The sequence below is a fragment of the Neodiprion pinetum genome, chromosome 4 (assembly GCF_021155775.2).
Source record: "Neodiprion pinetum isolate iyNeoPine1 chromosome 4, iyNeoPine1.2, whole genome shotgun sequence".
In the NCBI taxonomy this organism is placed as follows: Eukaryota; Metazoa; Arthropoda; class Insecta; order Hymenoptera; family Diprionidae; genus Neodiprion; species Neodiprion pinetum.
Genome location: NC_060235.2, coordinates 22,020,911 through 22,044,751, shown reverse-complemented (window position 1 = coordinate 22,044,751; position 23,841 = coordinate 22,020,911). Strand labels below are relative to the sequence as shown.

The following is a 23,841-nucleotide window of genomic DNA, read 5'->3' as shown; positions in this document are numbered from 1 at the left end:
GCCGCGAGCAATGTTTAACGATGATCTTTAATTATTGATTATTTTAGTAGAACCCGATCGCCGTTTAACGTTAACATCGCAGGCACCCACCGCAGTCGGACGTCGAAGCTCGTTCTTCGCAAATGCACGGGTGCATCCGTGCGTATCAAGTTTTCAAGAGTGTATAAATAATACTTTGGTCCGATATCTGTGTCGGTACGATACGATATCAGACTACGTGCGCAAAGCAGCATGTCAGTTTCCCAGATTACGCAACGGCCCGTTGCAAAGTCGCATTTACCGCTCCTTCTCTCTCTCTCTTTATTTCTCGCTCACTCTTTGTCCCACCTGTACAAGTTGTCGTCAAGGTGTCAGGGACTCCCGACGATGCGGTAACCCGCGTAACGCGTCTCGGCATCATCGCCGGGCGAGCACTTGTCAAGTTTTACCACTTGTAAAAAAGTCGAGGGGGTGTCTCGTTCGGTGACGGTTGCCCCTTCCGATTATAGGGGGTCGAGAGTAGCTGCCACTGAATAAATACCGCACAAGGCTCTCCCTCGGTCCTTCGGAGCGCAATGTCAATCTATTAAGCCTCCGCATATCCGGAAATCGAATCCCCGAGTGCGGAGAAGACGCGCCAGTCTGCTGGAACCCGCGTGCATGCGCGGCCACGAGAGATAGTAATTGAATGCATAAACATGGTACACACTCGAGGTAAGATAGCCCCGGCTGGCATACGAATCGTCTCATTGGCATAGTCGGCTCTCTCCTCTCGTGTACCGAGGAACCGACTCACCCAGTCGCCGAGAGGAGAGGAGAGTCTGGCACTCTGATTGGCACTATTAACATAAATACACCGCGTTACGTCGCGTCTCCTCCGCAGCTATCATCCCGTATCAGGATTAGCCGGGATTACTCTACCCACCCTTATTCGAGTTACACTCCTAATTCCCGGCAAGTGCCTGCATCGAAATTCTCGCGGCCATTCATTCGCTGGGTTCGTCATCGCTAATATTTGGAGACTGCGAAGGCTTTGGCTGGCCGTATCTAGAAATCGCTTTCTCGACTTCCTTTTGTTATTCAAGGTCGTCATCGACGAACGGTCTTTGTCTCCCGGTCTCGTCCTTCTTCGATCTTCGGTAAGCCGCAGTTTTATCGCGATCGGTTTCAAGTAGTCTCGAGCATTATCGTTGAGTCTACATTTGGGTCAGTTTATATCTTTCCTAATCTGTCGTGTCATTGCTACTATCTCATTCCTTTGTTCCCTCGGTTTATGACCACAAAAATTTATCGCTCGTTGACTCGACTTCTCGGCATTGATTTAAACTAGGTTTCAAGGAATCGAGGCAATCGACCCGGTTGGTGTGCAAATCGGCAGTAGTGACCCTTCTTTGTGAGTCTGTTTGGTTATTTTCTCCTCATCGTCTGCTACACTCTACTGTCCTTTCTTCTTGATTATCATCGTTGCGGCTTCTTTCTGCCGTTGTTTATTAACTAACCATTCGGTGAATAAGTGATTTCTAATCACGGCATGTTGTACGCTCGTCGTAGTCGTGCTCTGAATAATTTAAGACTCGAGGTACTCCGAGAACAGGAGGGACAACTCTACTGCTCTCCGATCCTTTATAGTGGAAAACATTTCTATCCATCTATCTCTCTATGCACGCGCGTCTTCCTCGGCTCCAATTTCCTCTCCCCCCCAAATTATACCGGGCATCTCTGTTACACGCAACAAAGTGACTTTTCTCTTTCCGAACTTATCGAACCGCAAGGTGGGAAACGGATCGGTGGTCATTGAATCGATCGCGTTGCGCGCGTGTGTGTGGAACGGATTTTTCGAGCATGATTACCGGTACGTTGAAAGCGCCACCCTTTCCATTCCTCGTCCTCTTCTCGGAATCGCATTACCACCGTGACGGTCGCTGGGGTTATTAGACGGGCACGCAGCACGGCGACGAGCAAAAGTCACCCCACGATGCGAATGGTCGAAATTAACCCCCCGTCGACGCAATACAGAAGCTGCGTCCCTCTGGATCGTCGACATTGAGCAAAGTCTTCCAATCCTTCTCAATCTATTGCACTTGTCTTCTCATCTCGCGCAGCCTTCTTTCATTCCCCGATTCTTTCCTCCACGTGCGCTTCGTCGCACGTCTCCGACTGCGAAGAAGAAGAGGACATGGATGGACTGGCAGTGAAAGTTTAAAGAGAGCAGAAACAGAAACCCTTCGTTTGGCTTTGCACCGGTAACCGCGACAATCCGCGGTCAGCGTGCTCCGGACGGTCCGCGATGAGTGCCGTTTCCTGTCGGGCAGGTTGTTGTATCGCGGCGGTTATCGCTGCCGGTGGTTTTGACAAGACAAAGGCCTCGTCGTCGTCGTCGTTGGCCGAGGTTCGACGTGTGTGCTCGCGCTACGCTATAAATAAAAACACCACTGAAATAGCACGACGAATGACGACGATGCCTGGGACTCGTTGTCGCGACCGGATACGTCGCGGTGTCTCGTCGTCCTGCACACTGCGCGAATGATATGTCCGCATCGGCTTACCATCCAGTTTAATTCAATCATTTCACCAGCCGTGATCGATCGCCGGCTAGATTCCCTGTCGTCAATACCGATCAGCAAACCTAATCATATGAAAATTCACTCTTGCAGAACTCCACCCTTTTCTCTCCCAGCAACAGCTCCTGACTTTCGCTATACGTGCAACAATAAACGTTCTGTGTACATTTCGCGAATCGGCTGGGTGCGCCCGAGGCTAAAAATCACTCGTTCGATCATTGATCGTTTCGCTTGCGAATTTCTTAGACTTCTTTTTATTAATTTTATACATGTATCCGTGGCGTAAGAACGCCAACTGGGTCGTGAAGGCCGCGTGCTTCGTACGATCGGTAACTACGGTCGAAGCTATCCTCGGTGCTCGCCATCGTCAACCCCTTTCATCCCGGAATCGAATGGATTTCAATCCCGGCTGCCCCACCTAACGCGAATACACATACATCGATCAAAAAACTGTCCGCCCCACAGGTTGACGCCGTAATCATACTCCTACCTGCTCCTCCTTCCATTCCAGTGTATGTCAATCGATAATAATTCTTACCGTGGGCCGTTTTTCACTCAAGAAATTGAACGCCTTCGTCGTGTTCGAACGAATATGGCCAACGAATGAATACTATTTACCATGATTTTTACAGTAATTTCTGTTAACTCGCCAGAATCAATCGGACGAATTACGAGTTAGTTCTCATACTCTCTCCCGTCGAGAATTCGCGTGTCGAGGATGAACGACTCGCGGTGTAAGCAGTAAAGATATGCTGCTTCCGCCGCTGCTGCTGCTGCTACTGAAAGAAGGAGCATATCAGGAAACGGGAGCAATAAAGAATAGCGAGGGGTATAAGGGCTTATGGTCATTTTAATATCATAGATCGTATCGTGTCCGCGAGCAAGGGTATAATACACAATAGTATGCAGCGGTACCGGTGCTACTTTATCCTCTTCTTCGTCTTAGTCTTCCTCCTCTTCTCTGGTAAGAAAGTGCCCCCGCTCTTATCTCGGGCGCCATTGATAGATATATATGTACACACACACACACACACACACAGACATACAGCACTGGGTGTACGGTGCCTTCTATCCAATAAATGCGAGTTATGTTCCCTGCAGCTTATTTCTTCTCTCCCCACTCTCTCTCTCTCTCTCTCTCCCCCTACCTACCTAGTTCTTCTTACCCGTTTTCTCCTGTTTTTTGACCTCCTCGTGCCGTTTGTCTCCCACTAAACACGCTTACGTCGGCATCTTTTATATCATATGTATAACCCAACAAGTATTATAATAGAAAAAAAGTAGAAGAACACAAAATATGTATATATGTGTACATATATATATATATATATCTATACACGTATACACACATTTCGTCTCGACGACGCGACGCGGCCTCGTCGTATAATAACAGGGAAAAGGAATCAATTCTCATAGCCGATCCCCAATTTCAGTTTTCGTCACTTCTTTTCTTTTCTATCCTTCTTTTTTTTTTTTTTATTCATCGCCCACAGTTTTTAACTGCACAAACTCCCATCCCATCCTCGTTAATGACATATTGGATGAAAATCCCCCCCCCCCCCCACCCCATCTCGGCTTGTTATCCCTCATAATAACCTAAGTAGCCAATGCGAACGAGTCTCCTCTTTCTCATACAACGATGCAGCGGTGACAGTATCCATTTGGACAAGTTTTAACTACGAACATCCAACCCCAATCCCAATCAAAGTAAAAGTTTCCTGCAGCAGTCACACACACATACACACACACACAAACACAAGCCGCAAAACTTTTTTTTGTCTCCTCACTTCCAGTTATTACATGTACTTTATACTTATACTTATTCTTCGTCTTCGTCATCTTCTTCTTCTTTTTCTTCCATTCGGAAGATATAGACGTACATACACTTAGCCGTACATAATATAATCTATACATCACAAAATCGTCGTCAAATTTTACTGGTTACGATGCAGCATTGCTAAAAATGGTCCCCTTTCCGATCTTCAATTTTTTCTTTTATTTATTTTTCTGCTATGGAACGAAAGTTATTCCACCAACGTGAAATAATGTAATTTATTACAATTTATACACGGATTCGAGTGATCCGGAGAAATGATCATTAAGCATCATTGTTGTGAAACAGAAGTCAGAATTTCTCTATTTTATGCTACGGTTGATCTTTTGAAACGAAAATCAAACGGAGCGACGGGTCAATTTCTTCGATCGAAATTGTCGGATCTCGATGCGCGGAGAGGGCGCAATACGCATACATCCACATGGAGGAGGGAGGAGATGATATAGGTTGGAAAAAAAGTTTGCGAAAAGTCGTATTTGCAGAAACTCGCTCCGGACTGGTTATATTCTGCTCGCGCGTCGGGTCGCCCGACTGTCTCCCAAAACTAGACTCTGAACGACGATATAACTGTTCTCGTAAAGCCTTGCCGAGGAGTCGTTTTCTAGGTACCTATCCATCCACCTCCTTGGGCCTGCCTATGGCACAGAAAACCGAAGAAGAAAGAATACCGACTGACTCATTGACTCACTGACTCGCGTAATATCTCTGATCGCAGTACTCGCTTTTTCCTTTTCTGCTGTAGATGATCCTTGTTCCTTCTTTCGATCGCAGATCTGTGGCGCAGATTTCGATTTTCTCACGTTTTACCTGCAACCGAGAATCGAGAGATTTTTAAAAAAGAATGTTCAAGCTACTATATAGTTTGTTGGTGCCGATGAAATATTTTGAAATCGCTTGAAATCTTTGAAATAGAAATTATTTTGAAATCATTTATAAAAAAAAATAAAACTTTGTTTGGGCTTATTGTACAGTTAATAACTATTTCCACTTTTCACCGTATCCGAAAAATTTAGGTGTATAGTTAAAAAATCAAAATGAATATAGTAGCCGTTGATCATAAAATCTAGTATGCGATACTATTTATACATTTTTCAATATCTTCTCGCTGTTGCGGTAATTTGAGGTTGAAGTAACAATCAAGTGGTGTTGAAACCTTTTTCAATTGAAAATACGTGAATTTTTGAGCCAGCAGAAAATTTAGAATCGATTACTGTAATTTCATATCAGATGATTCTTCTTTCCAATTAGTTCGATACTCATTTCGCTGCATTGATTTCTTAGCAACTATACCGAAACGAAATATCTTTCAGCGTTGTAAATCGGGTACACGTGAAACGTTTCGAAATCGTTTGAAACCTTCGAACTTCCATGAAATCACTGACATGACGTCACATATCTCTATAAATCCCGGATAAAATCTTTTGCAATCTCGCGGTGAAATTATCAAGAATACCGTCATTAAGATCTCTTGAATCTTTCTATGCATTGGGAAATCGCTAAAGTTTCGAGAAACGAGTGGAGAAAAATTCGTTCAACGACTAAAACGACGTGAAACCTGTTTCGAAATCAATTTGAAGTACGTGAAATTTTTATTAAAAAAATTTTCCAAAATCATACGAAATTCCTACCCTTGAATCAATCCGATCTGCGAAAGAAGAAAGATGGAAAAAAGAGTGGATAAAAAGGGAAACGAAATGTAGAAGAGCCGTGGTCGTAACATCTCGTCGTCGATTAAATTGACGGAGTCGAAGGGGGGATCGAGGCTATAGGATATTCGGGGGTAAGCATTCCGGAGTTGAGTTTGCGAGGTGTTCTCCTCCGGCTGCTGTTGCTGCTGCCGCGTTGCGTTACCGCAGATATTTTTTTACGATAGTTGTAAAGTGCGTTGGCGCGTAATGCGTTGGCGCGTACATTACGCGCCAAGTTTTGTGCCGAAGCGCCCCCGTCGGCCTAGTTATACTATACGTATATGTGTATACACACACTCGCACACACACACACACACGAGTATTTTCCGAAGTCGTATCACTTTAAATTTTCTACAATAAATTTGAGGAAAAATCTGCGTATAGAGATATAAGGTACAGAATCGGCGTCGCGTTTCTTAGTCGTTTTCTTTCAATTCAATCCATTTTCACTTGTTCATAGTCATCTGTCTGCAGTGCATGCTGCGTTGTATATGTATAGACTAGTTACAGAGTCTGAAACGAATAAACATCGGTGCATTATTGCTGATCTCACATTTCACTTTTTCGTTTGACCGGATTGGAAAGAGAGAATTTTTTTTTTTTTTTGCTCTTGTAATTAAAAATTGTACGGAATTACGTTCGAAGGGTAGAAAAATTCTTTCGCGTTAAAACATCGTTGACCAATTTTTTAAAAAGTTTTACAATTTATTGCCTTGTAGTACCGATTCTCTTCTTCTGAGTTATCGCGAGAGTATTCAATACTACGTCTCGGTGATTTAGGGCGTCTTTTCCGATATTCAAATTTCGTTTTCACCCCCGTTATTCGAATAGTTACGAATATCCAGAGCTCCTCTCGTCTAAAAATAGGGGAACGAATTATCGCCGCGAGTTTCTCACACGGCTCCGCAGTTGCGTCAAACCCTGAATTCATTATTTCCCACTTGCTGCATCTGCCGTCGGTCAATATAAGTTGAATAAAAAATAAGATGAGAGGCATTTTTCAGATCCTAAATCGACGAATCTCTTCGCTGCAATATGCATGTACTAAGCTAGCCGTATCGGCTATTTCCAAATGTCTTCGATGCCTCGGGGAAAGTCCAGACTTTCAGATATGCATGTCCATATATATATAACACGGCCGTCTTAGGTATATAAAAGTGAATCACCATGCGTATACTCCCGTATGCCGGGCAAATCAAACTCCCATGACGTTGTAAAAATTTGCCGGGTGTATAAAACTGCTCTGGGCGTCTCGAATGAAATGACACGTGAATCACTCATATTCGACGAATATTAGATGATATTGTATACCATATCATATAAATCGGACGCGACGAAGGAAAAATGGTCGTTCAAAAAGAAATTTTTTTTCTCAACAACGTACCAGCCTTATTTTCAAATGCCCGGGTCATTTCCTCGGTAGTCGAAAAGAGGTTAACCCCAGATAATAAATATATTTGGAAGAGGCAATGGGGTTACGATTTCTCCCCTTTTTCTTCAGTAGCAAACGTCACCGCCAAATAGTTATTATCGTTATTGTTTCGTCCCCCACTGGCATTATATACAAGTGTTGCGAAAACTTTTGCTCTTTCTTTTATTCCTTTCTTTTTCTTCTACTTCGTCTTCTCATTCGTCTTAAGGAGCCCATCGGATTCAAAAGCTGTGACTATGCGAAAGCCTCGCCCATCCCCTGAAGAATATCATCAGAAGTATGCGATAAAGATATTGAAGCAATAATAACAACGATAATAATAGAAACGGATGAACAGGTATAAAACAAAACTTGGCGGGCAGGGGGGTGACGGATAGTTAACGAATCGAGATATTCCCGGATTCTTTTACTCTGCCGAAAATTACAGACGCAGTTATTGGTGCCCGAATAGCGATGAACGAGTCTCATTTTGGGGTTCCGAATTCGAGTCGGGGGTTCGGTCTCTCTTACAACCCTCGGAACGACCTTGTCCCCTGCCGGGCCGAAAGGGGAAGGGGGGGGGGGGGGGGGCGAAGAAAGAGTGACTGGGGGTGGCGCCAAAAATGTCTTCATCTGCCGGTGGCAGCGTCGATAAAGGCGACGGGGGTATACCGTGGCTGTAAACTCGACTATAGTCTGTCTGGTGGCCGTCGTCGTTGTCTCTTCTATCCGTTGTCGTCTCGATCACTATTTCGCTCCTCGTCGAGGGCCGTTCGTTGGGCTTCGGACGTGAGGAGGAACCGTCGCGGGGTGGTTCGGGAAACGGGGGAAAAGGAAATGATACCGTAAGTCGTCCGTGAAGGCGTTCGACCGGCATTGTGATGCTTCCTTCATCCTTTGGTAGCGACTCGAGGATCGAGAATTTGCTCCCGATTTATACACGCGTCGCGTGTCGCGTTATAATCCCGCGTTTTCTATCCTTCGGCTTTTAACGAGTCCCCCGGATAAACCGCCCTTCCCTTTTTCTGGAAGAACTCGCTTCGCATTCGGTATTAAATTCCAGACGATAGTAAACGAAGACCAACGAATCGAGGCTATAGCATTGCTCGAGGGATATATACGGCAGGGGGGTAGAATGATCTCAAAGATTTCTTAGATTGGTCGGGATCCTTTTAATCCGGAAGAAAGAAGATGTGCGTGCGTGTTCGTATACATGTATATTTGTATACGTGTACGTATATACATACAAGGTAGCGTCGTTGAATCAGTGTAGAAGCTTTTGAATTTACAAATAAACCGGAAACGTACGATTGTGAATGTAGTGGGTACGACTAGTTCAATTTGCCTAATGAAGAACCGAGGATATACTGCCAGCGCTGTTCATCCGAAGACTGACTTTATACCGTCTGAAACGCTCGCTACTCGTTACTTTGACGCATGTGCTACCACTAAACATACGCTGTCGCGGAGAGCAATTGCTAACCCAAGTTTTATGAAAAGAAGAGTTAAAACATACGTCCTTATCGTGCGATTATCATTCTCATCCTCACGCACCGTTCGCAACGAGCGATCATTTATGACAGTACAGTCCGACTGACCACCACGCTTTCAATTTCTGTTTCAGAATTCGATAAGGCACAATTTGTCGCTGCACAATAGATTCATGCGGGTGCAGAACGAAGGAACTGGCAAGAGTTCATGGTGGATGATAAACCCGGATGCAAAGCCAGGAAAATCGGCACGGCGACGGTGAGTTAAACTTACGCACTATTTTCGTTCGCTGTTAAAAAAATAAAAAAAGAGATCAGCGTGCCAGACTGATGGCGGCTATGTGGGATGGATGGCGAAGACGGATTCAGTCGAAGCCATATCAGTTACTTACTTCTTCATTCGACGCTGAACGGTAAAAGTAAGGAAAGTTCACCGATCCGTTAGTTCAATATTTTATTGGATCTCCAGTGTATCTTGGAATTTTTTTTTAAACCGTATTATGTACAAGGCTCCTGTAACCACGAAGGATAACCAGCTGTGTACAATGTCGAAGAATACTTTAGACCAAAATACTTTTTGCACCCTCAACACTTTTCGCGATAATGATGATGATGATGATGATAATTATACAGAAGGTCCAGTTCCTTGAGTGAAATCGTGTCGATGGTCGCGGCACATGTAATGACCATGCCTTTTTCTTTTTTCTTTGACACATAACAGTGCGACGTCGATGGAGACGAGTAAGTTCGAGAAGCGTCGAGGTCGCGTAAAGAAGAAGGTCGAGGCGCTTAGAAACGGTGGACTTCAGGCCGACGCTACACCGAGTCCCAGCAGCAGCGTCAGTGAGGGCCTCGACCTGTTTCCGGACAGTCCTCTCCACTCAGCAAGCGGTTTTCAGCTTTCGCCGGACTTTCGGTGAGTCTCTCGAATCCACAACTTGATCGTAAGGTTGAAATTTTTAACGGTAATAGAGTATATGTATCCTTTTTGACCACCTCGGTATCGTATGTGACCATTAATTAATCCATTTGTGCATACCATATCCATCATATGTAAACGAAGGCCTGACCACAAATGGTACAAGAGTGCACTGTGGGTGGCTTTGATTACTGTAAAATTTGATTTTCATACACGACGTTGAGTGGTGGAACGATCTGATTCGCTTGTACGAATGTTTCATTAATTGGATGGATTTGTAATGCTAGAAGCAGTTACGACTGTGCTTTACATGTGTCTGGCCAAATATGGCACAGTGCAGGCTACAAACTGTGCGTTTATCCTGATGAAAATATAAAAATAAATAAAAATGTAAATTTGAAGAGTGATGAAAAATAGTGAGCATAAATCTTACAATTGCTCGAATATACGTGATTGATTCTCTACGCCACTTTTTATCGTACTCTTTGAACCTTCAATAGTCGAAGTAATTTGTAATTTAATGTCATATAGCGTTAAATAAACGTAAGATAGTGCTACACTGGCATCAAATACTGTCAGATTCACACCCATATGTAGTATGTAAAAGGTAATATAATGGCGTTTTACTTACAGTGTACAGTCTTATTAGGAGCTTCATTTGTTGTATACTGGAATTGGCACTATCAGTCAGAATTGTAGTCAGGGTAGGTCAGGGGTGAGTCGGAAGAGATTTTTCGACCTTTTTCGTGGCCACAATGAATTCCACGTTAATATACGTACCCGACGTTCGTTAAACTTGATCTGTCATTCGATATTTCCTATGACCATGTTTCATGCTCCACAGACCTCGGGCTTCCAGCAATGCTTCGTCCTGTGGCAGGCTAAGTCCGATTCCCGCTGTCTTCGGAGAGCCCGACTGGACACCATCCTACGCGCCATCCTACAGCCCCGATCAGCTCGGTGAGTAGCAAAGGTCGATTAGCGTCGTGCGGCGCTCGATATCGGTAGCGATTCCGACGGTCATAGGACGTGTGTAAAGAGAAAAGATGACCATTTCAGCTGGCAGCTTGGCCGAGTCCATGAAGCTGGAATCATACCAAATGTACCAAACCTCACCGCCGAACCACCAGCAGACCGGACCTCCACCTTCTTACTACGAGGCGCAGTACCAGCGGAACAACTCCTTGCGCACCGGGTCCTCATCCTACGGCTTACCACCCACGCCTCAGTCCGCCAACCAGCAGAGATGTCCTCACCACCGCCTCCAGCCCTGCGCCTGTCAAATGGTTAGCATAGCGAATGGGACTTCCATTCTGATCCGTGTGACCCTCTATCATCGAATCTTTTAACGATGTGTTGGACGCACGGTCAGGTCGAAGTTGTGTTGAAACGAAAACCTGATAAGTCAGAGATTCAAAAAGTCACAACGTCGAGCTAATCTAATCAGACATCTAAAACAAGAATAAGTTTCATAACATCGAAGTTGAACCGTCAACACCTCATTATAGATTGACAACAACAGTGAAGTCACAATGTTGTTCGTATCGAAAAATCCATATTGTTTGACCGATATTGATGATCTTTCACGGACTATTCGTTCGTGTATAATATATGAGGTATTTTTTATTGGAAAAGTTTCTCCTGTATCACTTGATTGCCCAACGGTTAGTTGCACTTCTCGAACCTTTGTTTCGACACACTTTTAACGCGAGAGTGTTCAACCCATGGATTCTTGAGCCGGTTGAAATCCGTTGAACTACTTCTGGGATCCCTCGATTCGTTGTTGAGATTTAATTATCGGTGACAAGCGTGATTTTATTATTTTTCAATAGAACCTGAGCCCAGTCTCCGGCATGTCACCGTCCTATTCGCAAAGTGAACCTAGCCCGTCGTCGTTGGGGGGAAGCCAACAGCAACAGCAACCACCGCAGTACCTAATGCAGAACCAGCAACAGCAGCAACAGAAACAGCATCAACAGCGTCAAGCGCAAACAAGGCCCGCGGGTCCAAGTCCACCGCACACGCCATCGCCCTGCACGCCGACACCGAGCACAATGATGGGCCAGTTGATGGGGGCCCTGAACAACGCGACGCTACTAGACGACCTGAACATCAACATCGAGTCGCTGCACGGCGGCTTCGACTGCAACGTAGAAGAGGTAAGAGAGTTGGAGGTAAGACGAGGAAATGGCATTCCGATGGACTTGGAGTGTGACCTTAGGGTTTCGCCATTTGGCACAGGTGATAAAGCACGAGCTGTCGATGGAAGGCTCCCTCGACTTCAACTTCCAGCAGGGCGTGATGGGCGTTGCGTCCGTGCAGGTCAGCGACGCTGCCGCCGTTGTCCAGGGCGGCGTCTCCCAGAGCAATCAGAGTACCGCCAACAACGCCACGGTCGTTTACGCTAACGCGGCGAAACCATCAGCACCTTCCTGGGTCCACTAGCGACCAAAGACCTCAGCCCTCCTCGTCACTGCACCCGGAACGTTTCTGCAGTATCTCGATACGACGACGACATCTGACGGAGTCGAGGCGCGCTGCATCGGTGAGTCGAATTAGCTTTATCAAGTACTCGAATACTGCCCGGAACTCTGGGTATTCCAATCCTTCTTACGCATTCAAAGTCTCGAAGCTAAGTGTATCAAGTTTTTCACTTGTTCCGAGGTCTGATTACGATTATACGATACGTAGCATCGAGTCTGCAGTTTCGCGTTTTTGTTCAGCTCCACAAGTTCCATTCGATCTTCAAGATCTGTTTATTAGTGGTTTCGATCATGCTTGGTCGATTGAAATTTCAGGTACATACATTTGATCTTCATAATAGTTTACTTCAAATAGTATCCCAGACTTCGGACATAATTCGTCATTTTCAAAGCTCTATCGAAGATTCTCAGTCACGAAAGCGGTATGCATTAAAAAATCCAAAATCACTAGACATTCGTGTCGCTTAACTTGATTAAGAAGAAAAAATGAATACAAATTTTGGGATAAAGAGACTATATCCATACATTTTCCTGTATCGAAACTTAGTTTAGGAAATTAAGCGTCTGCAGCATTCCTTGTCATGTGTTTCATCTTTTCTTCTATCAAACTAAACCGAGTGAAGAAATTACGCTCTATAACAGACCGAAAGAACTCGAACTGAATAAATTATATGTACAGGTAAACAGAACGGTACCTATATATACATGCGCATGCGCTTTTTGACGACGGATGGATGCCGTTCTTTTATCGCCCCTGGAATCTTAGTATAACGTACAAAATAGTAATACAATCTGATTACAAAGCCGTGCAGGATTACGTATTGTGTATAATATGTTCCATACATGTATGCACGATGTTGTTATGGATTTATGCAGTGCGACAGGCAGAGTTATTTTCCGTCATTAAAGACGAAACGTCGGTAATCCCCGCAATAATTGTGTATGCATGCATGCATGCATATATATACATATATATATATATGTATATATATACACAACACACATATCGCGTGTTTACATAGTTGAAAATTGCCGCGTAAAATCAAAGAATAACATATGCACGCAAATGCATAGCTTTTGTATTTTATACTAACAATAAATACAGTATACATCACATCCGTTACTCAATTTTCTGAAGATTCGACGAGTCGGTCGATCGGATTTTCCTCATATTGCAAATCGGGATAAACCCGCGTGACTTATCGTTACTAACGAATCGATAGTTTGATAAGAAGGAGGAGGAGGAGGAGGAGGAAGGGATGGAGGGCGGGATGCCGATGATGTCGAGTCAGTTGTAACCCAGAGTACCGGCGAGCTTTCAAGCGGTCAGACATTATAAGAATTGCGTAACCGGTTGGTGCCGAGCGTGACGTCATACGAACGTACGTCTTGAACGGAATTCACTGGCGTTTTTTCTTAGCGGCGGGGGGGGGGGGGGGGGGGGGAGCGATACGTAGATCGTGCGTCGGGTCAAGTTAACGTTCATCAGCGATACATAGATATGATACGAAGACTGCTCTACGCGCATAATACTCTTACATATATCATACGTACAGCATCGAGTCTGTGTGCGTGTGTGTGTAAAATACTCGAGAGCTTGTACGACGTTCCGTATACATTTTATATGGATATTGTAACAGGGTGATACGTTCGTTCAGATAACTAAACCGTATCGGAGAAACGGCAAACTTATGTGTATCGAGCATGCAAGCATTGTTTAACGAAACTAGCGTGCTGCACTTCAGACCATGTGTGTGTTACAATTAGAGTGTTATTTGATTTTATTTTTGTCACAGACGTATTATTATTATTATTATTATTATCATCTTGACAAATTCTCTTTTACCGTACACACGTAAACGTATTCATACACCACGCCGGAGTCGATCTATTTAACATTTTCTTGTAACCCGTATGTAACTTGTGCATTATACATATATGTGTATGAAGTGTATGTATATAACCTATTCGATTATACCTCTGTGCATGTTACATTTGTAATCGAAAGTTCCTCGTCGTTACCTATAAGACTTTCAAATTTTCCCGCGGCAATGTAAACGTATATTCTGTTACTCAGAGAGAGAGAGAGAGAGAGAGAGAGAGAGAGAGAGAGAGAGAGAGAGAGAGAGAGAGAGAGAGAGAGAGAGAGAGAGAGAGAGAGAGAGAGAGAGAGAGAGAGAGAGAGAGAGAGAGAGAGAGAGAGAGAGAGAGAGAGAGAGAGAGAGAGAGAAAGAGAGATACTAGAACGGATACCTTACCACAGAAATAAGAATAACGAAAGGAGGTGAAGAGATTTAGGTACAAAATCAATTATCGGATCGATTTTTTTCAAAGTCATTCGTCCTGCAGACAAACTAAAATTGACTATGCCAATTCCGATTATCGGTTCCGATCACATTATAACCGACACTCGTATTTCATTTCTGTACGCAAGACTTGTATGTTCGTGGTAAAAATTCAAAAACATAACGAACACTCACAGTTTTTCCGATTTCAATGTTGTATTTTTGTCACATAATCACATCACTCACGACAATGAGACTTGGTTCATTTTGATGTATAGAGATTTGTTTCTTCGTGGTAAACGAGAACAAGTAAAAATCGCTAGCGGTTTTTTCTTCGTCCATTGAGTGTATGGAATCTGTAGACCGGATTTTCGTTTTTAACGAAAACCGGAAGTGGAATACCTTCAAGAAATCAAACGTTACTGGAATAAGATTTAAAAAAAAAAAAAAAATCAGATGCAATTTGAAATTGTACGGATGAAGGATTTTCTCAGATTTTCCTTTCCTCGAACCTTCCCTCCCTGTACCAATATGGCGGCACTCTTCTATCACTTTTGGGAAAAATAGAAGAGAAAAGAATTCATACGAAGGGGGCGGCGGAAGTGGGAGACGCTGACTAGTCGAGCGGGTGCCGTTCTTGAATCTCTGCACAGTTTCTGCTCATACCCAGCTTTTCCATCCGCTGATACCGCGACGCGACTCGGCGCGCCACTTCTTCGCGTTCCGCGAACTTTATAATTCTTGCGACGCTTCTGGAGAACGGTAAGTGGGATGAGAAAGAGTGTGTCGGGGGGGTTGAAAACAGCCTGCAGGGTGATTCTGGGGTGGGTCGGCCCTTGCTGGCGCCACCGGCGTCTAGCGGAGTAGCTGCCGCTGACTTCTAGTCAAAGTTCGAGTTTATGGCGCAGAGGTTTGAAGGCCCGCGAACCGAGGGTTCAACCCTTTATTTCACCCCGAAACCACTCCGAGTACTTCTTTCTTAATTGTTCTTCCCGCCCTCTCCTCGTTTTTCAGCGACAATGTCTGTGTATAATCAATTAAACACGGAGAATCGATTCGTTCGATTCACAAAATACGGCGAAAGAAACGTTGTTTTTTTCTTGGATTCGACAGAGAGAGAGAGAGAGAGAGAGAGAGAAAAAAGTGATTAGAACAATAATTATTCGGGTTGTTCCGTTAAACCTGCATATTCATTTCATTTATTACATTCAGAATTTCTGATTTTTGCTATTCACTCGAAATTATTCAATCCTAATATTATGTATAAATATGTTCAAAGTTCTTCAAACATGTCGAAGATAGACGGATCCGCGTAATTGAAAGAGAAAGAGAAAAAAAAATTTCGCCACCGTCGAAGGATAAGAAAATCTCGTGGATTTTTCACAATCAGTCTCGAAATGAAAGGAAGGAGAGGAACGAAGGAAGAAGAAAAGATTAAAGGAAGAGGCTGCGGGAAATGGTCTGACAAAGATTGACGTAAAAATATGCAGACTTAATTTAACCGTAAAACTTGTCGGGGGAGGAAAACTTGTACGATCGGGGACTGAACTCAGTTAGGGGAAACTAATAAGTAATAACATTACCTGGTTAATTTTCTAAATCTTTCAAGCTCTTCGTTCATCCTCCTCTCTTTTAAATACCTGTCTGACTATTCAAAAATAATTTACTTGAATATCCTTCTTCTTCTTCTTCTTCTTCTTCTTCAATGACGTAAAGGCAAAACGAGAAAAAAGGTTGCGACTGTAGCGCAGGAAACGAGAGGAATCTTTGCAGTATCGGCGGGGGCGAAAGATCCGTTCATAAATCTGCGAAACTATAACGATGATGATAATAACGCGCTATTCCACGTGTCTGCTTCGGTTTCCTCGTATTTTATTATCGATATTTATATGCCTATCGCCGCAGACTTCATGCCTTAAACCAGGCAAACGAACTATGACAAATTTTCGAAGCGTCCGATTATGGGGTGCGGGAATATATACATATATTTATACATATACAAGCCCGCGATTCTTTTCAACCCTCCCCAGTCATCGGCTGCGCAGTTATCAATGATTTTCCTGTTCAACGTAACGGGGAATCAAACTTAACGCACGTATTGTTTTCTGTTCTTGGAGAGGTATTCCTTTTCCTTTTCAAATAAAATATCGAGTCCGATTTTTTCTGTGTAATCAAGTTGAATTTAATCGGTATAATATATCCTCAAAATTGAAACGAATCAGAAAACCAGAAATTTCAATTTAGTAAGTCCGATTTGTAATGATTTTAGACTGCAGCAGTCACGTTACATTATCTGTTCAACTTTGATGGCGTTCAGAGAGTAACAATCAAATTTAATTTTTTTTTCCCAACCGTTTTATTCAAACTGCCTGTTTTCATTTTTACCCTCCGCATCAAGCCGCGATTCTTTCACGTATGATTTTTTGAAACCCGGTTTCACATCGTATATTTTTTTATTCTTCGTTTTATTCATTGTTTCATCCGAATTGAAGACCGAAGTCTCTGTTGCATACGTATTGCCTAATTCAACAATTTCATAATGGAAACCGGGAGATTGTCGGAATGACGCTTACGCGAAAAAAAAGGAAAGAAGAAGAATACGAATGAGAGGAAGAGGAAGAGGAAGAGGATGAGGGTTATTCCGTTGTCTCAGTATAATGCCTTATACGCGGTAGCGACGTCTCTAGCCCTTTGTCGTCGGGAGAACGATTTTCTTCCCTATTTCCATGAGCCCATCAAAAGGGAAAAGTAGGTCGTGTAATTTACGTCCGTCGCATGGATAAGCGAGAGTATACATATAGTATCGCGTCCATATGCACATAGGCAGCAGAATTATTGTAGAGATACCGCAGCGGCAGCAGTCAGCTTATTTCACTCGAAAGAAAAATCACGTAATCAGCTGTGTCTTCTTCTTCTTCTTCTTCTTCTTCTTCTTCTACGAAATCTCGTAGAATACGTGCGTACGTCGTGTATTACACACACACACACACACACGCGCATATGTACTCACTGTATGTATTTATATAATATTCAAATTGTGTAGGTATTTCTTATCTCCCCGCAGAAATGTTTAGAAAAAATTGAAATTTTTTTTTCCCTCTTCTATCGTACTTGTTTGTGAATTTATTTATTCATTTGTTTATTTTTTTTTTTTTTTATTCCACTTACACAATTTTTTGCACACGCTGCAGGTGATAACCACTCGCTGTTTATTACACGTATGTGTGTGTGTGTGTATATATATATAGAAACTCAAAACACACGCGTTAACTGCGAAATATATACGCAGCAAGCAGTTGCGAAACTAAGAGTCTATTACATCCGCAATATCAACTCCAGCCGTCGCTGCACGCGGTATTAGGTGTCATCCCGCGAAATTTATCATATATATGTGTATATGTATATAATGTCGGAGATGCGAATAGCGAAACAGAGTGCACGTTTAAATGGATTTCCCGCCGTCGTTTCGTAGATTTTTTTTTTTTTTTTTTATCAAAGACATCATATATGCGACAATTTATTTTTTCGGATATATCCGATGTCACAAATACTGTAATCTATCATATCAAAATACTCGATTTATTCCCTTATTTATTATTTTTTCGGTACGAAAGTAACGAGAGATTTTTCTTTTTTCTTCATTTCTGCAGGGTATAACATCGTTTCAAATATTTTTTAACGATAATTTTTATGTAATTTTCTAACCGCACGAGATGTGTATCAAATATTTTTGGTAATAAATCTATTTCAAGGGTTTGGTACAGTGATGATTGAAAAAAATTGACAGTATTTGCATAACTTTGTGAAAGGCGACATCATTTCACGCGTTGAAAATTCTCGCGTAGCTTTTAATACTCCGCTTTCGTGTTTGTACGGGAATATCGAGTTGTAGCCGCGAGTTTGCGTTATGTATAACGCAAGCTGTTAATTGCAAGTTTGCAGTGATCTGCTTCTGTTTGTACCGTGCGAAATATTATCATCATTTCTACGCCTGTGTTTGCGAGATATTTCTAGAATATCAGATACTTGCGTTATACCCGTAACGTGTTTCAAATTAACCACATCAACGCCATGCGGTGCAAAACTATCTTTCTCCTCTCTTCTACGTATTACCAGGCTTCTGATCTTGGCTAATCGACATCGTCTGTCAAAGTATGAAATTGATGCAAACGAAACATTCTGCGAACCTGAGAGAAAAGTTGCATTCGTAATAAACCAAATAGTAAATAAAAAAATGGATTGCAAGCGCAGGTTGAATTCTTTTTAGAATTTGATATTTTTAAATAAAAACGAGAGGTTTATCGTCTACGCGAGCAAAGAGAATTTCTAAAAGTTCGAACGTTTGTACATGCTCAAAGAAGGATACCGACGGATTCCAGAAATAATTATTCTCGTCAAGTGAGGAATTCACCACTGTAAAAAAGAGAGCGACGAAGGAAAGAAAAGGAGGAAAAAAATTGTCGAAATTTGCGATTAAAGAAAATGAGGACGGAAGGTGAAAGGAGGTGAAGAATCAGGGAAGAATTAGGATCAAGAGAGAGGATTCGCTCCATCGGCGTTGAGTGATGTCCGGTGCAAACTATTCGCAAAACGACGATGGATAGAGGATCCGGGGAAGAAGGGGTCGCAGTCGAGGAAGGAGGGGTTGAAGGGCGAAGAGGGGGGGAGGGGGGGAGGAGGAGGAGGATAAGCGAAGCGGAAATGAAAGATAGTCGGAATCTTTTCAAAGTCTCGTAATGGTGAGGGAATGAGGAAAGAAAGCGAGAGAGGGAGAGAGAGAAACGGACGGAACTCGGTTGAAGAAAATCTTGCTCATGAATCAAAACTGGACGTAGTCGTTTCAAATGTTTTCCTGCGTATCAGGATATTGCCGTATGTGCATGTGTATATAATATACATGTATGGACGATATTACGTTTAAGGAGGTTTAGACTCCTCCGCTGATCGAGGGTATCGTACTGCCAGAGTTGAAAGACGCGTGTTTATAAACATTTTTTGATCATTTTTAATACGAATAATCTCCCTTCTCCCTCCCCTCCATTTCTAGATTCTATGACGATGTATTTGAATGAGAAATAAATATGAAACTTGGAGTCATACTCGTTATTTCATACTATGACAACAACTTATCGAAACGAACCTCCTTGACCATATTTATAATTTTCACTATCACTTTACGACCCCGCTGATTAAGCTGTCGATGATATTCTTTCCTTTGGGTTTTTATTTTTCTGATTTGATAATCTCGTGTTCATTTTTTACAGTGATTAATCATTCATCGCTATATAATATGAACGCATTTAATTACAAGCGAATCGATTTATTGTCAAGTAAAAAATATTTACTCTTCAATGCGGTTAAATTACACACAATCTCTTGCATTAATGATTAGATCCCAGTTTTCTTCTAGTCTCTTTTTGTTAAATTCTCGTATAATTTTGTGCACGATTAAAAAATTTCGTACAACTTTTTCGACAAAGAGTCTTTATTTTCTATGTTGTATTATATGATATTTGAAATGTAAAAAATCACGTAAATTGCAGAAATGAAATTCGTTTGAACCATATGATTCAAAATTTATATTGAATAAGGATATCATACATCGATAAAAAATTTGATCTCGAGGGGCAAGAAATATATATATATACAAGGAAGCCCGAAAAGCGTCAGAGGACGGTTAATTCACACGTTCAATTATCGGTCAGGGTTTGGCACGCTGAACACGGCCTGCAAAGTCCCATATCGGGCTTCGCGAATTATTGTTACCCGCGTTTTTGCGTCACAGAAAAGTCGTTGAATTCCGTTTCCAAAGTAACGAGGCATGCAAAAATGAAATGGCGGTTAATTCGCGTTACTCGACGACAAGCGAGTCCGGATGAAATAAGATTTAATTCGATTTTCCGCGTTATATTTATTTATTTATTTCCTTTTTTCCCAGACTTATAAAGAAAAAGATTTCAAATTTGCGAAATGGCCAATGTACATCGCGACGGGTTTGCGTAGCGCGTAAAAAGTTGAAGAGAACCGTGACTCGAGCTGATACACCTTATATACTTGGTTAATAAATATGCTAATTACTCAACCCCTACGACGGCACGAAAGTTGCGCGCAAAGTTTGCGCCTCTCTGCTGAGCAGCAACCAGTATATAAGCAACCCGAGCGGGAGTCAGTCAGTCAGGCCGCGTAATTAACGGGCTGTTAACGTCGTCGACGTCGACGTCGCCGTCGCTTCTTGCTTCGGAAAATCCGATAATCATCGACGCGGACATCTGCATCCTGTCTTATATGTATATTATATAATATACCGTATGTATACGCTGTATACATATATATGCGTACACCTTGATCAACGTTAAACGGAATTATTCGCAACTGCTACCAACTTGTTTCTCTAATTTAGAAATTATTCGAAACAGACTTGAGGAGGCTGCCTGGCTGGAAGTCGATACTCTTTAGTCATTTTATTACGATATTATTCTGTATTGCGTATCTTTTAAATTATTACATTCTCAAGCTGTCGAGCCGAGCTCTTCGACGGTAATGTATCATGAATAGAAAATACTGGAATTTGTATAAATAATATTCGAATATCGACTAAAATTTTCGCAGGTGTGGTAAATTTGTTCGATTTTAATCCAATACTGGTAATTTTATTCGGAAGAGTATTTTTTAATAAAATCATCGATATCGATTTTTCTTTTCTTTTCAGTAGTCGATTCGGTATCGTCATTATTGTTGATCGTGTAATGCATAACGGTGCAATTTTGTAGAATTGAATATTCAACGTTTATGCACGTTTATCTTTATTTTGCGTTTCAGCGAATCTGTTGATGAAAACAGTATTTTACGTGAAATCACAACGTAGACTGAAATAGAACAAGTTTACTGAATTTTTCACCAATTGTCAAGCGATTTGGAGTTAAGCATCGATGTGAAATATCACTTAATCAGATAATGTAAAGTATGGATTTTTGGCCAATCAATCTCATTAATGAAGCCGTTTTGAAAAATTTTCCTAGATTTTCTCACCTGTTTGCCCTCATCTTACCCCTTACTTATGTTTATACAATTTGAAAGAAAAAAAATTACTCAAATAATAACCATACCGATAGCAGTTCGCTTGCGAATTTCGATCATATCTCGGAAATGTGAAAAATGACAGCGAACAGATGAAGAAATACGTGGAATAAATGTATTATCACTCTGTTTCTCCTACTTCCTATTTTGTCCGCTTCTTTTTGTACGTTTTATTTTTCACGTGGCACAGAATTGTACGAGCGGCTGATCGGCGGAGCGCATTATCATAGAATCATAATAAATATCAATCTTTCTTCTCCCCTCGCATAATTATCATCATTCTAGTTGCGGAACAGTCCTTGCGTATACAGTATCAAGGTGACGGATTATTACAGCAGTAGACACGTGTCGAACGGGCCCAACTGGAAATACGAAGTTATTTTATCGGGAGCTGTGCACGAAATATTGCGACTCTTTTAAAGTTTCGAAATTAGACTCTTGGAAGTTTCAAGTATTTTCTGCAAGGTTACGACAGTGTGGAAACTGGGGATAATTAACTTTAAAAAAACGATTCAAAGCGTAACTCAAGATTGTTCGTTGGCTTTTGTATTTACGTCATACGATTTGTGAAACATGTGGCAAAAAGTTGTATAAAACCTGATTCGATAGTGCACGGTGTTGGAAAAAAAATTAGATCAAATTGAATCAATGCTAATTGTTGTCTAGGAAACTGATTGTAATTTGCAGAATATTGCACCAATGAAAAGATCTCGTGCAACATTCGTGCGTGAATTATTGACAGTGGTATAAATCTGTACTAAAATTTTGCATAAATTGTCGGTAAGAAAAAAGTTTCCACTTATTCCATTGATTCTGCACTGACAATGAGGAGAAATAAATGCCGTGAGAGTAATATCGAACTATGGACCGAGCGTGGTGGAAAAATTTACGCAAAAGATAAAAGAAGGAAGTTGCGACGTAAAAAGAATAAATAAAAATGAATAAAGATAAAACGAGAGAAAAGAAACGGATAGCCGTATAATTGCATGCATGTTTTCATAGCGGTCTTACCTCTTCGTCGCGGTATCGCATTATAAAGTTTCCGTATAAATCGCGTCTAGATACACATGCATATAGGTGCGCGTGCATGTACGAGAAGTGCCAAAACGTGGGAGTGGTACTCGAACCAGACAACCTTGGCGGATTCAATCTCTGCAGTCAGTCCGACTCACAGCCGCCTAGGTATATATGAAAAGTCTCGCGCTTTAGAACTGCACGAGAAATCGTCAATGACGCAGTTCGTCTCGCTGAAAATGTGCGAGTTGCTATTCGCGATTAGCTATTTCCTCCATTTGCGCAATTCTTTGTTCATTTCGATTTTCACACCCAAGTTATTAGATTTTGTTTTTTTTTTTTTTTTCTCCTAAGCTAGGAAATTGTACACCAAAATCAAGGTCGTTGCGTGTACAGAATTATGGTAAAAAATCGTTTCTCGCTGTTGCGAAAATTCGTAGTGTTGAGAAATATTGTTGTCTCGTATGTATTTTTTTTTTTTCGTGTAACAATCGCAGAACTGATGATTATTTTATAATCCATTTTTTGTAACGTGGTATAAAACGAAAGTTGTTACAAGAACTTCACCTCGATAACGATTAGAACTAAAATTACTTGTACCGATTTACTTTTTAGGAATAAAGGAATTGAAATGTAAGAAGTGGTTAGCAAAAGTCGCTGTGTCGGATAAAGAGCGACGAGGCCAGGGAGATGATGAAGAGAATGAAGTAAAGAAGTATAATAAAAGTATATAAACGGTTTCTCCGCGATATTGTGAGAGAAGACGTTTTAATTTTGTCCATTCAATTTCGCGATGGTTTAAGGTGAGGTTTAAACGAAAGTTTGACCGAAATTACATTGAAATGGATTTGTTGCTGTTATTAAGGGGCGGGGGGCACAAGTCTCGCCTTCTTGCGCGCGCCATTATCTCCGAAATTCCATTAAGAAAACTCCGGTGTATCCAGACTTCGGACATATTATGTACGACATAAATTTCAAACTGGTTTTCTGGATAAAATCCCGGGCTCTGTAGTGAAACATGCGCTGGTATAGTTGTTGCAGAAAAAGAGAAAAAGCGTGGATCAGAGAGGAGAGGAGAAATAGTTTAGGAAATTTTAAAG

General features: G+C 41.9%; 1 protein-coding gene across 5 annotated transcripts in view; it reads left to right on the top strand.

Moving 5' to 3' along the window:
* foxo (forkhead box, sub-group O) overlaps positions 1 to 23,841 on the top strand; it is a 131,290-nt gene that overhangs the window by 86,275 nt on the left and 21,174 nt on the right. For all 5 annotated transcript variants that reach the window (XM_046619529.2, XM_046619528.2, XM_046619530.2 and 2 more), the window contains exons 3-8: positions 9,098 to 9,222; positions 9,685 to 9,879; positions 10,727 to 10,842; positions 10,942 to 11,168; positions 11,715 to 12,041; positions 12,124 to 12,427. In XM_046619529.2, the coding sequence (XP_046475485.1) occupies positions 9,098 to 9,222; positions 9,685 to 9,879; positions 10,727 to 10,842; positions 10,942 to 11,168; positions 11,715 to 12,041; positions 12,124 to 12,327 (1,194 nt within the window). In that variant the 3' untranslated portion in view covers positions 12,328 to 12,427. The remainder of the gene's footprint in view (positions 1 to 9,097; positions 9,223 to 9,684; positions 9,880 to 10,726; positions 10,843 to 10,941; positions 11,169 to 11,714; positions 12,042 to 12,123; positions 12,428 to 23,841) is intronic.